General features: G+C 45.6%; 2 protein-coding genes across 3 annotated transcripts in view; one reads left to right on the top strand and one right to left on the bottom strand.

Annotated features, from left to right (window-relative positions):
• Window positions 1-5120: 5120 nt before the first annotated feature.
• LOC125089125 (S-phase kinase-associated protein 1-like) lies at window positions 5121-6334 on the top strand. The gene has a single exon (XM_047711024.1). It carries the CDS (start codon window positions 5152-5154, stop codon window positions 5641-5643), a length of 492 nt encoding a protein of 163 aa, XP_047566980.1. The 5' UTR covers window positions 5121-5151; the 3' UTR covers window positions 5644-6334.
• Window positions 6335-10485: 4151 nt separating this feature from the next.
• The window catches only part of RFWD3 (ring finger and WD repeat domain 3), a 60860-nt gene continuing 57281 nt past the window's right edge, over window positions 10486-14064 (bottom strand). For both annotated transcript variants that reach the window (XM_047711023.1, XM_047711022.1), the window contains one exon: window positions 10486-12967. In XM_047711023.1, the coding sequence (XP_047566979.1) occupies window positions 12824-12967 (144 nt within the window). In that variant the 3' untranslated portion in view covers window positions 10486-12823. The remainder of the gene's footprint in view (window positions 12968-14064) is intronic.

Below are 14064 nucleotides of genomic sequence, written 5' to 3'. Positions count from 1 at the left end.
GGAATACGCTGTTCCCAACAACTAAGCCGGCACTGATCCCCGCGGGTCTCTGGCAACAGCTGCTGTCGTGTAAGACGGCATGGGTGGTCTCCCTCTCCCCAGGCAACTTCCTGACCTCTGCCAGTATCCAAGATTTCAAGATCAAATAGAAGGAACATTGACCCGTGAAGTTCTAACACTTTCATCCTAAAACTTTTTTTTTCTTATCCCTCAATGCTCATCTCAAAAGTCTCAATGTTTTTAAAGCGTTCCTGGGAAAATTAACCCCTTGTCCACATATCACTTTTATATTCATTCGTTTATGCAGCAATTATTATGTCTGAACACCTCCTATTTCGTGCCTTAGGGATAGAACTATGGGTTAAGAGAGCTGAACTAGGCTGTCTGGGTTTCTATTCCTACTATTCCTAATCTATTCCTACTATTTCTAATGTATTTGCCTACTGCTGGGTTATTCTGGGTTCTAGGAGAGGCAATCTCCAGGGATGCCCGACTGGCTCAGTTGGAAGAACATGTGATTCTTGATCTTGGGATTGTGAGTTCTAAACCCCACATTAGACATTGAGATTACTTAAACAAATAAAACTTAAAAAAAAAAAAAAACATTCTCTGTACAGGATTAGCCACGGAAGAGACTTACTAGGATGAAAGCTGCCCTGGAATGAGTCCGCTTTAGCCTCTCTGTCACACAGTCATTGGCTGGGAGTAACCCTTGGGGAATGTGGTTTCAGAGTGAACACAGTGGATTTCCGAGCACAGCAACTGGGAAAACTGGTCACTTGCACTCCCACAGTCGGAGACCTGAGAGGCAAATTTTCATGACCACCATATTTCACACTCTGGGTCCCAGACATTAATTTCTCTCTGTTTTTGGTGAATAGCTACTCTATAGTTTCAAAGGATCTCTCTCTCGGAGGAAAAAACTCCAATGAGGGAGATTAGTGGGATATGCTAACATCTATCTTTGCAAATGATCTCAGGGCTGCAACTAGTATTCGCCCTCTTCTTCCTCCATTCTGAATTTCTTTTGCCCTCAGCTAACATCTCTGAAGTCTTGGTAGATTACCTGGTAATGTGACCCAACCCTTCATTTCTGGGTGGTGGTGGTTGTTGGTGGTAGTGGTGGTGTCTGAACTTGGTCTTCATACCCTTGCCAGTCTGGTGTAGTATTGTTGCACATGTGTGTTTATAGTTACAGAGGGTCAAAGGGGAACCAGAAGGCACCCAACTGAACCACTTGGGTATTTCCTTCCTCCCCAACTTCCTCCTGTTGATCAGGGTTAGTTTCCACTGCCAGTATGGTGATTCCTCTTCTCGCCTGTGTTCTTGAGCACAAGGTCCTGAAGTAACAGTCATAACTTGTAGTTCAGGAGGACCCTTGCTGTGTCCTCTGCAAGGTGTACCCCCTGTAGGGACACAGGAGCTTCAACCACATGGAGCCCAGAGTTGTTGGAATAGGAAGCACAGAATTACCCAAGTCATTGAGTGATGGTAAGTGGGGGTCACTCCTGTTTCCCCATGTATTCCCTCTATTGGGGTTACAGTACCATATAGATGTCTCTTATTTAATACTGCATCCTGAAGAATGGCACCCTATTCTTTGTTTCTTCTCAGCTAGTGCTTCAGCTGTGCCTTTAGCAGGTCATTACCAGTATTCCATTAGCTGGCTGCTTCCGGATGGTGGAATCCCATGGTCATGGCTCACTTCTGCAATCCATTCACTGTAAAGTGGGTCCTCTGGGTGAGATGTTACGCCATGTGGCAGTCTGTGCTTCAATCAGGCATTCTGCTGGCTGAAGCTAAGAGCTAGAAAGGCAAATCCAAACCCAGAATAGGTATCTAGCCCTGTAAGGAAGAATTGCTGGCCTTTTCGGAAGGAGGGAGCACATTGCAGCTGACTTAACAGCACAAAGCTGCTTGATCTCCTCTAGAAATAGAGCCTCTCAGAGACCCAGTGTTGGTCTCTATTCCTGATATGGTGGACATTCAGAGGCAGCTTTGGTAAGTGGGAGTCCATTCTTCCATATGGACTTTGGGTCCATATGTTGCCTCCATCTCTGTCACCGTGGCCGCTCTGTTCATGTGCCCGCCTATCAAGTCTGCAGGCGCTGAAGACCAAGTCATTTTGCCTGGTTGATTGTTCAGTGCCTCTTCCATGGTGGAGCCTTTCTGGTGGGCATTGTCAGCTGATAACAATTACGTGTTATGCCTTCTTCCATATAAGTCACCTGCATCCACCAGGCCACTGAACCCTGCCCAGGAACCTGTATATCATCTCACCTTAGACCACCTGTCCCTTCCATACAAAGTGGAAAGCCAAGGGCACAGTTTGAAGCTACTCTCCTTGGGAATATCTTTCACACTGCCTCTTCCAGGGTCACACTTGCATCCTTCTGGTCTTTAATGGTGGCACTAATTGCCACCATCCTCCATCCCCCAATAAGACATTGGCAAGTGATAAGAGCAGTTTCCAAGGTTCACATTTAGCTTTTACTGTTATAATTCTTTTTTTTTTTTTTTTAAGATCTTATCCATCTATTTGACAGAGAGAGAGAGCGACCACAAACAAGGGGAATGGCAGGCTGAGGCAGAGGGAGAAGCAGGCTTCCCGCCGAGCAAGGAGCTCAGGGCTCATGGGGCTCAATATCAGGACCCTGGGATCATGACCTGAGCCAAAGGCAGATGCTTAACCATCTGAGCCACCCAGGTGCCCCTCCTGTCACAATTTTTACTGCACAGGCCAGAAACACAATGTGGTATACTCATTTCCATTTATATATTTGGGGACTGGGAAAATGATCACCGGATATGCCCACATATCCAGTGTGGGCCATGTCCACATATCCACGAGCCATACCTTAGCCAGGACTCCACTTATTACTGACCCCCAGAGGCCAGAGGGTTGACAATGCTTTCGGTCTCTTGAGTGTCAGTGTCAACTCAGACCAAGTGTCCAACAGTCCTCAACATGTTTGGCTATTTTCCTTTTGTCAGTGAATGGTCACCCAAGTAGATGGCCATGAATCTTTGAGGGAAAGACGGAATCATTGCAGGCGTATATTATCTGTCATGGTGTTGCAGGGTCTCTGTTCCTAGGCTTCTAGCCCCTTACTCATCAATGGGTTCTGGATCTGAAAATTGGCTCAGGCCTAGAAACTGAGCATGGGAGCATGAATTACTGGGGACGGCCACCCTTAGCCTCCTGCTCCTCCATTCTTCTGGGGTTTTTTGTTTGTTTGGATGTTAAAAATGGATGTTAAAAATCACCTTTGCTGGGCGCCTGGGTGGCTCAGTGGGTTAAAGCCTCTGCCTTCAGCTCAGGTCATGATCTCAGGGTCCTGGGATCGAGTCCCGCATCTGGCTCTCTGCTCTGCAGGGAGCCTGCTTCCTCCTCTCTCTCTCTCTCTCTCTCTGCCTGCCTCTCTGCCTACTGTGATCTCTGTCTGTCAAATAAATAAATAAAAAATCTTTAAAAAAAAATCACCTTTGCTGGCTGAGTCTATTTTGCCCCTAAGGATGTTAACTTTTATTAACCCTCTCTGCAACTCCCTGCTGATTAGCCCCTTGGTTGCCTCTTCAGTCTTCCTGGAAAAAATAATAATTACGGTCTCCTGGCTTCTGGCAGATAAGTACGGTGACCCAGTTTTTATTATTCTGGGGTCCCATCATACGCATCTTACTACCTGTTTTCTGGGACACTCCCAGAACTACTTCTATTAGTCTAGGTTTGCTGGGAAGCAGACAATAAAAGGGAATTGACCATCAACAAAAAACCCCAAATAATCCAATTTTTAAAATGGGCAAAGGGTATGAATAAACATTTATCCAAACAAGATACACTAGGAGTCAATAAGCACATGAAAATGTGCCCAATGTTATCTAAGAAATGGTCAAAATTAATAATAAGGGAAATGCAAATCAAAACTATGAGATACCACCTCATACCCAGCAGGATGGTTATCATACAAAAAAAAAAAAAAAAACCCCAGAAAATAGGGGAGCCTGGCTGACTCAGTTGGAAAAGCATGCTTCTCTTGATCTCAGGGTTGTGGGTTAAGCCCCATACTGGGATGGAAAGATTACTTAAACAAAAAATAAACTTTAAAAAACCCAGAAAATAACAAAAAAAGGTGGGAGAGGATGTGGAGAAATCAAAACCCTTGGACACTGGTGGTGGAAATGCAAAGCGGAACAAAAGGTATGGAAAAAGAGTACAGCAGTTCCTCAAAAAATTAAAAAAAGAATTACGGCAATCCACTTCTGGGTGAAAAAAAACCGAAAGCAGGGTCTCAGAGAGGTATCTGTACACACATGTTCATAGCAACATTACTCCTGATAGCTTAAATATGGAAGCAGCCCAAGCATCCTCTGACAGAAGAATGGATAAGCAAAAGGTGGCCTACTCCAACAATAGAGTATCATTCAGTCTGAAAAAGGAAATTCTGACATATTCTACCACGTGTGTGAACCTTGAGGAAACTGTACTCAGTGAAATAAGCCACTCACAAAAAGACAAATATTGTATGATTCCACTTGTATGAGGTGCTTAGAGCAAATACACAAGAGACAGAAAGTAGAATGGTGGTTGCCAGGGGCTGGGAGGAGGGAAGAATGAAGTGTTATTATTATTTAATGGGTATAGAGTTTTGGTTTTACAAGATGAAAAATTACGGACACAGATGTACAACAATATGAACTTAATACGTAGAGCTGTACTTAAAAACGTCTAAGAGGGTGGGATGCCTGGCTGGCACAGTCAGAAGAGCATGCAACTCTTGATCTCGGGGTTGTGAGTTCAAGCTCCATGTTGGGTGCAGAGTTTAAATAAATAAGTGTGCATTTTACCACAATAAAAAAATTGGCCAGGGGTGCCTGGGTGGCTCAGTGGGTTAAAGCCTCTGCCTTCGCTCAGGTCATGATCTCAGGGTCCTGGGATCGAGCCCCGCATCGGGCTCTCTGCTCCTCGGGGAGCCTGCTTCCTCCTCTCTCTCTGCCTGCCTCTCAGCCTACTTGTGATCTCTGCCTGTCAAATAAATAAATATTTTAAAAAATTGGCCAGAGTGGACTTGTTCTCCTTTTTTCTCCCCACGTTCCCGAGGCCGCTGTGTTTTTATCAGCCTCTGACCCGCAGTCGGCCTGAGACGGAGCACCATGCCTTCAATTAAGTTGCAGAGTTCCGATGGAGAGATATTTGAAGTTGATGTTGAAATCGCCAAACAGTCTGTGACTATCAAGACCATGTTGGAAGATTTGGGAATGGACGATGAAGGAGATGATGATCCAGTTCCTCTACCAAATGTTAATGCAGCAATATTAAAAAAGGTCATTCAGTGGTGCACCCACCACAAGGATGACCCCCCTCCTCCTGAGGATGATGAGAACAAAGAAAAGCGGACAAATGATATCCCTGTTTGGGACCAAGAATTCCTGAAAGTTGACCAAGGAACACTGTTTGAACTTATTCTGGCTGCGAACTACTTAGACATCAAAGATTTGCTTGATGTAACATGCAAGACTGTTGCCAATATGATCAAGGGGAAAACTCCTGAGGAGATCCGCAAGAACTTCAATATCAAAAATGACTTTACTGAAGAAGAGGAAGCCCAGGTACGCAAAGAGAACCAGTGGTGTGAAGAGAAGTGAAATGTTATGCCTGACACTATAACACTGTAAGGATTGTTCCAAATACTAGTTGCACTGCTCTGTTTATAATTGTTAATATTAGACAAACAGTAGACAAATGGCAGCAGCAAATCAGTTGTTTAAGCAGAATATCGTCCTCCTTGCATGTGTAGTTTGAGTACAGATTCCAAACTTATGGCTGAGTTTCTTCTAGTACGATCAAAAGTTTTTTTTCTTTGCTCTAAATAAACCTGAACTGTGAGTTCTCTGTAGAAGGTGGCATTTTGGGCTTTCCCTCTCTTTGTAAAGCGATATCTGCCTAGTTTATTGTCTAGTTAACTTTAGTTTAATGACCTTTTAAAAGTCGGCATTGTAAATAAAACAAGTTGAAAAAAGTTTTCTGAAATAGAATTAACAACGTATTATCTTTATTCATGAGTTGGAAACTGGAAAAAGGCTACTTGAGGTAAATGTTTTGAGTGGGATTATTAGGGTGTCTTCCAGCTTCCTGGAGTCAAGGAGTACCACTGGTATTGATTAGCCTGTATGTAGCAGGGCTCCCTTAATTGGATCTAAGGACTTGTTTTTGCATTTTTAATTCTCAGCTTTGAATATGTTGGCTAGAAACCAAGTTACTACTAAATTTGTGGTTCGGGGGGAAATGTAACTAGCCAGTCTGTTAGCTTTTCGATTAAAAAAGACAAATAACCCATGCGGTGTGTCATCTTTTTATAATCAGTGATCCCATGTGGGGGAAACTTCACACTACTTGCATGTAAAAAATATAATTTAACCTTTAACGTTAAAGTGTCTGGAAAAACCTAGAAAGCATCCATCACGAATGCAAGACACTTTCAATAAAAAATAAGTTATGTAGTAGGTGGCAAAAAAAAAAAAATTGGCCAAAAAGGAAGGGGAATTAGTCATGCCAATAATTTATTAGGGGCGACACTTGTGGAAAAACTGGGTGAGTCAAAGAGCCATTAAACACAACACAGGTCTGGTCCTGTGTGAAATAGGTCAGGACGGATGGATGGGCGGAAACAACTTAGATGGAACTTAAACTGCACTTAGCTCTCGAGGTTTGGGTAATGTGGCACCTGGGTGACTCGGTCAGTTAAGCATCTGACTCTTGATTTTGGCTCAGTTCATGGTCTCAGGGTCATGGGATGGAGCCCAATGTAGGCTCTACACTCAGTGGGGACTCTGCTTCTCTCTTTCCCTCTCCCTTTGCCCCCAACTCGAACTTGCATTCTCTCTTGTGCGTGCGAGTGCACGCTCTCTCTTTTTCATGCACATGTGCCCGCTCTCAAATAAATGAATCTTAAAGATTTTATTTGTCAGAGAGAGAGAGAGAGAAAGAGAGAGAGAGAGAGAATGCACAAGCAGGCAGAGTCGGAGAGAGAAGCAGGCTCCCCGCTGAGCAAAGAGCCTGATGCAGGACTCTATTCTAGGATGCCGGGATCATGACTTGAGCCCAAGGCAGCAGCCCAACCGACTGAGCCATCTAGGCTTCCCAATGAAGCTTTAAAAAAAAAAAAAAAAAAGTTTTGGCTAAGGCCATGCAGACTCCTCAAGCTAAAGCTGCCTGTTGCCTGTCAGGAGTTGAGCTTCCCCTAGAAATGGGCCTGCCTCAGTATCCCTGCTGTCGTCAGTCACTGGCTAGAGCAAGCCTTGGGAAGGAGAGCTCCTGCTGTGGCGGCACTAATGGATTTTAGGGCTTAGCAGCTGGACCCGCAGTAGCAGTCAGATATGCTTCCCATCGTTGCAAGTTCTGAGGGGCTCATTTTCAAGGCCACCACACCTGGGCAAATTCTGTAACTTGTCTGAGCGTTCCTTTCATATAAATGGTGTACCACACCATTAGGACTGAGGGGATGATAAATGTACTAACACGCTTCCAGGCACCCCCAAATTATGCAGCCAAAGGCCCTGAACATGTCTGTCACAGAAACATCAGTGATTATCTAGGCCGAAAATCTAAGACCCAGAGAGGAGCCCAGCATTCTAGAGTTGGGATGGCCCACTTCCCTTGCAACTTGCCACGTTGCACAAAATGTGGTCCCTTACTGTTAAGGAATTTCATGCCTTTTTTGGGGACAGTGGGGATCTTAATGAGAGACATGAATGTTAGCATCTGATAACGTAGGTTTCCTTTCCCTGGCTCAGGTTGCAAGTAACTCAGGTGAGCTGAGGGAAAGGGCGTATTATCTGCCTAGTACAGGACTGTCACTGTCTCAACGGCCAGGTTACCATCCTCATGAGGGGGCCTGATGTCAGGGCCAATTCTAGAGCTTCCTCTGGGGTACAAGTCAGGTGTCAGCACCTCAAAGGGCTTAAGCTGCCAGAATGGTTTCTCCTCTCCTGACCTCAACACCCTTTCTTAGGTTAGGCCTTCAATCCTTTCTATCTGGTGCTGGCTAATCTAACAATCTTTTTTTTTGGGGGGGGTGTCTTTTTCAGGGGGCATGGGGCATACGGATATGAACCAGGGACCTCTTAACAACTAATTTTCGACACCATGTTTTAGAGAAACAACTGAGCTGCACCAACATCCCCCCCAACTCTAGCTCAAGCCTAGGAATTTACCAGACTTTTCTGGAAGGACTGCTTTAACCTGGTGGTGGCATTTTATTTTGTTTTATCTTTCCCCCTAGTGGTGGTTATTTTAAGCAGATGGCAGGGTATTTACCCAGAGGCATATATTCCCTCCTTCATTCCGGTGGTCTACCAAGCCCCCACTTTCATTAACCCACAGTCCATCTGACCGTTGGCAGCTCATACACAGAGCTGAGCTTATGTAACAGAACCTCCAGGTTTTTTTATCCAATCATCTGTTAAGTGAAGTTCTGAACTTTGTTTTCCTCTCACGGGATAACATTTCCTTTGAACCAAATCCAGATATTGTTACTTTCGGCCCATGTCTAGCTTCCAGGTGAGCCCTTCTGCTAAGTGTAGCCGTATTTGGATAAAGTTGTTACTTTTCAGGGGCAAACGAGGGTTCATGGCATCCCTCCTCACATCTCATCTCCACAGCAGGCTCCTGATTCAGCCAGCCCTGCACCCGGCTTTCTAGAGCAGAAAGAGCAGCTCCACACTTCCTTTCCCTCTTCAGTTGACCTGTCCTGAGCGTGGAGCAGAGCGGTTCTAGCCAGGTGACGTGGGTTCTTACACTGGGCAGTGGTGTTCCCAGCCTCGGTATCCACCAGGGTGTAAAAGTATCATGATAATATTCACGACCGTCTGCTTTATTTTCATTTTAAACGTAGGAGAAATAAGTTGTGCGGAATCAGCCTAGGCTGTTCTGGAAATGGAGACATCGAGAGTGAAAATGAGTTTCTACCTGTTTCCCAACTGCTTAGCAGTCAGTAATGGAAAGTATAGGATGTAAATATGAGGATATTTTTTAAAAAATATGTATTTTAAAATAAAAATTAAATGAAATGCTGTCTAATGTCACTTTCCTTTAAAAGGACAGCTGTTTCTTTCCCTGTAAATTGGTATAACAATACTTATTCCATAACACTGTTTAAGAATTAAGCAATAGGGGTGCCTGGGTGGCTCAGTGGGTTAAACCCTCTGCCTTCGGCTCAGGTCATGATCCCAGGGTCCTGGAATCAAGCCCCGCATGAGGCTCTCTGCTCAGCAGGGAGCCTGCTCCCCCCTCCCCACCGCCTGCTTCTCTGCCTACTTGTGATCTCTGTCAAATGAATAAACAAAATCTTTTAGGGGCGCCTGGGTGGCTCAGTGGGTTAGGGCCTCTGCCTTCGGCTCAGGTCATGATCCCATGGTCCTGGGATCGAGCCCCGCATCAGGCTCTCTGCTCAGCAGGGAGCCTGCTTCCTCCTCTCTCTCTGCCTGCCTCTGCCTACTTGTGATCTCTCTCTGTCAAATAAATAAATAAAATCTTAAAAAAAAAAATCTTTTAAAAAATAATAAAAATTAAGCAATAGATCAGGAAGGGACTTTGTAAACTCTAAAGGGATAAATAGAAGCAATTGTTACCAACACAGTGAAGCTGACTCATCAAAAGACAAGGACACACAAATGTCTGCTTCCAGAATTTCACTTGACAGCCAAGTGGAGACGGGAAATGAGTACTGTGGAAGAGAAAAAAATGGCATTGAGTTTCTTAGTAATAATGGAGGTTCCTTCCACCCAGGACCTCTGTCATCTACTGTTGGAGCACCAGGCTCCATGACAACAGCAAGCTTCTACCTAGGGATCCGGTCCTCCTGGGATCTAGTAAAATCCCTTTGCTGTTCAGCTAGAAAACATTTTCAGCCTTTCCAATCTAATCCCAGAACCATGATTTATGGCAACAGAAATTCCTGAACTAAACAGAACAAAGACACTGAGGCAAGAGGCCAGAACTGTGCTGAGCAGGAACCCTGAGTCCATGCTTGCCCAGGGCTGCTGTTGCTGGCCCAGGGCTGCCAAAGATTAAGAGAAATAAAAGGATAAGTCTTCTCTTCCACTCCCTTCCTCCCACATTATGGTTTTCTGGATTCAAAGAAAATACCAAGGAAGCCAGTGGGCAAAGGGAGTCTGGGAAGTGTAGTTTCCGAGATTAGGCCCTTTGGATCTGAGCGCAAACAAATAACCAGTGTAGGCAAGCTCTTATGAAGCAAACACACAGCTTCCCTTTAAGCAACAGTAGAACAGAATTGCCGGTTAAATCCCTCATCATCAAATCCATCATCAAACATTTAAATGTTTACTTGAGATCCAGAGCCCATGCAGTGTAATTCAGACCCAGTACTGCATGAAGTATAGAGATCCACCAGGCTGAGAATGAACCACTTTCCCAAGAGGCAGACATGCTCTTGCCTCCAGCAGTCAAAGAAACAAAAGACACCGGGAGCTGGTACACATGGCCAACGCTTTATTTTCATATTAATATTAACACAAACATTAAAACAAAGAACGTGAACAGAGATCCCACTGCCCTGTTTGTCAAGGCAGGTACAAGGATATATACATCAACAAGATATTTTGAGTCTGCTTAACTCCAAGCCCTCAAATGGGAGAAATACCTTAGAGACAGGAGTGAGGGGACATGCAGGGGCAGAGCCTGGTGCTGACAAGAGCCCGGAGCCTGGGTCCCACAGAGAGAATCTCCTCCATGCTGAGGGGGGCTGGGGAAGGGTGGCTGGGGGGAGGGGGGCAAAGTCTTTTCCTTGGGAGCAACCAGTTGAAGTTACAAATTTGTTTCTGAAGCATTCAAATTTACTGGAGGAATGCAAGAACTGGCAAGACCTGAGAATCACCCAATCTCGTGGTAATAAGTCCCTTGGTTCCTATGCTTGGCCGGGAGCAGGGCGGTGGGGCGGGGGCGCGTGTGCGTGTGTGCGTGTGTGCATGTGTGTGTAATCAGCATCAGCTGAGTATACTTCCAGCCCTAGTCAAATCCTAACCCTGCTCCAGGTTTGTCCCTGCCAAAGACAAAGGCAGCCAGGGCCTGCCCAACTGTATCCTCTCTGGGAATCTGCTGAAACCAGGTGTTCTGCTTTTCAGTTTGAATCCCTTCCTGCCGCTGATGCTCTAGGCCCAGGCAGTCCTTCTGAATCATCGACAAAGTGAAAGGAGTATCTCCTCTGAGAAAAAGGGGCTCTTTCCCAGGCTCTAGAAACTGACTTTTTTGTAAGATGTACTAAAATAGAAGGAGGCCACTCTTTAAAAGGCACAACTAGAACTTGGAACACTGGGGAAATCTACTGCAATAACCCCTTGCTGGTGAGAAATGCTGGAAACAGCTCAGGATTTGTCAGGCCAGAACTGTTTTAAAATAAAAATAATAACATTTCCAGAACACTTAATGTCAGAAAGTCACACTGCTGGCCATTCTGCTTCTAAGAACAGAGTCCGGGCCACCGAGGCCCGAGGCACATTCTGTCATGGGCTGTGGTTCAGCAGCGCAGCCTTAGGCAGAGCAGGCACGAACCGAACCCTCTACTGGAGAGAAGAGAGCTCGCCATGCTGGACAACCCACGGCTGGAGCGAAAGCTGGTGGGCTTCTCCCTCAATCCACACAGGTCTCCAACCACTATTACCTTCCTGAGAGTAACTGTTTTTCTAACAACTTTTTTTAAAGGTTAGGAAGGGAGGCCTATCAGGGGAAGTTGAAGCCAACCACCAGTTTCATGTGAGGAAGGCTTTTCCTGGGAACTCTAAACATGCCCAAGAAAAGCCCCCCACTCTGAGAGCTTGGCTTTATTCAGATAGGAATGTTTTCAAAATGGAAAAGACAAGCCATTTTCGTTTTCACCAGTGGTCTAAGGAGTTTCTCTTTTGTAAGCCTCTCTCAGTTGGCCCTTTGGTCTGGATCTTACCAGGAGACTCAAGTATGTGTCTTTTCCTAGTGTGAGGGAAAAGGAGTGGTTTTCAGAGCACTGGCTTATATACAACCAAGCCTGAAATCCCATGCTAGCTAGAAAAAAAACGAGGCTTGCCCACTGCTCAAACTGGTCTCCTTCCTTGGCTCCCACAATGTGAACTTAACACGCTCAAAGTTAGGAAGGGGCCAGCAGCTCATCAGCCGCCTCATTCGCTGGGCTTGTCAATATCCCAGCCCCACACATCTGGAATGTTCTGGTGCTGCCACAAAGCAGACCAGATGCGCTCTACCAGACATTTCTGTGGGGATGAGACTGAGCTACTGAGAGGCTGTCAACACTCAAGGTCAGAAGTAGATCAAATCCTTCAGCAGTTGTACAGTGCCCTCTTGTGTTCGACTTAAGACTCTACTGCATCCACGAGACGTGAAGACGGGTAGGCCCTTCTGGGATAGAAGCATTTGTCCCCAAGTCACAGAGCTCAAGTGACAAGACCGCTTAGGTGGGGTCACATCCTTCAGAAAATGCTTGGTGTACACTCATATCCTAAATGACTGCTTGGAGGATATTCTCTGAGGTCCAGCAGAATGTCTGATCAGAAATAGAGTTTCTCAACAGATTCCTGAAGAATTTTAACCCAAGAAATGAATAATGTAGATGGGAGTACCAGTCACTTACTCTTTTGATGGACACTGCAAATACAGTCTGTAGTGTTTCAGTGACCCAGAGTTGTCCAGTCACATCCACCCAAAGGAATCACGATCCCAGAAGTTCTAGGCCACAGACAGTAAGCAGGGACCTTGCTCAGGGCTGCCAGCAAACATTTAATGTAAACCAGCAGCAGGCCTGCCAATTTCCAGACACAGTCACTCCCACCTATAGACGTGGACCATCTTCTCGGTTAAGGTAGCCAAGTAGCTGTTGTGGTTCACCTCAAATGGGCAGATGTCCAAGACAGGCTGATCAGCTGGCAGTTCCTGCAGCAACGAGCCCCTGCCGGCGTCCCACAGCTACAGAAGGACAGAGAGGAGCGTCAGGAGTCATTCAGTTCAGCTGGGGGACCTGCTTGCTTGATCATCAGACAACTTTGTGGGGTTTTTAAAAAAAAAGATTTTATTTATTTATTTATGGGGGGGGGAATAGAGAGGGAGTGTGAGAGGGAGAAGCAGGCTCACTGCTCAGAAGGGAGCCCGATGTGGGGCTTGATCCCAGGACCCTGGGATCATGACCTGAGCCGAAGGCAGACGCTTAACTGCCTGAGCCACAAGGCACCCTTTTGTTAAGTTTTTATTTAAACTCCAGTTAGTTAACATACACTGTTATATTACCTTCTGGTATTCAATAAAGTGATTCAACAGTCCCGTACAACACCAGGTGCCCATCACAAGCGCCCTGCTTAAGGCACTGGACAAGTGTGAAAGAGCTGCAGAGAGGGCACTGCCTGGGGAGCAAAACAGACTGTCCCTAACCTTCACAAAGTTAGGTTTGTGACCAAACACAACATAGTTTAGGTGTGGCCTCTGCTACCTTCATAAGCAATTAGTCTTCCTGTGAGTGAACCTGAAAACCAAGCCAGTATTCAGCCCCTTCCATCAAGGGACAGAAGACTCAGTAAGACAAAAAAGTCCCTGACTCTGCCTTCATGAAATCTTCTAACCAGTGCTTTCCTTTCCTCTTCACAAACTTTTTATCATGAAAATATTTTTAATAGTAAGAAGTAGGGTAGTACAACGAACTGCCAATCACCCAGATAATCAACTTTTTTTTTTTTTAAAGATTTTATTTATTTATTTGACAGAGAGAGATCACAAGTAGACGGAGAGGAAGGCAGAGAGAGAGAGAGAGAGGAAAGCAGGCTTCCCGCCGAGCAGAGAGCCCGATGTGGGACTCGATCCCAGGACCCTGAGATCACGACCCGAGCCGAAGGCAGCGGCTCAACCCACTGAGCCACCCAGGCGCCCTCAACTTTTTTTTTTTAAAAAGATTTTTTATTATTTATTTACTTGACAGATAGAGATCACAAGTAGGCAGAGAGGCAGGCAGAGAGAGAGAGGAGAAAGCAGGCTCCCCGCGGAGCAGAGAGCCCGATGTGGGGCCTGATCCCAGG

The sequence above is a fragment of the Lutra lutra genome, chromosome 17 (genome assembly GCF_902655055.1).
Source record: "Lutra lutra chromosome 17, mLutLut1.2, whole genome shotgun sequence".
Taxonomy (NCBI): Eukaryota; Metazoa; Chordata; class Mammalia; order Carnivora; family Mustelidae; genus Lutra; species Lutra lutra.
This window is presented reverse-complemented; position numbering and strand designations above follow the sequence as displayed.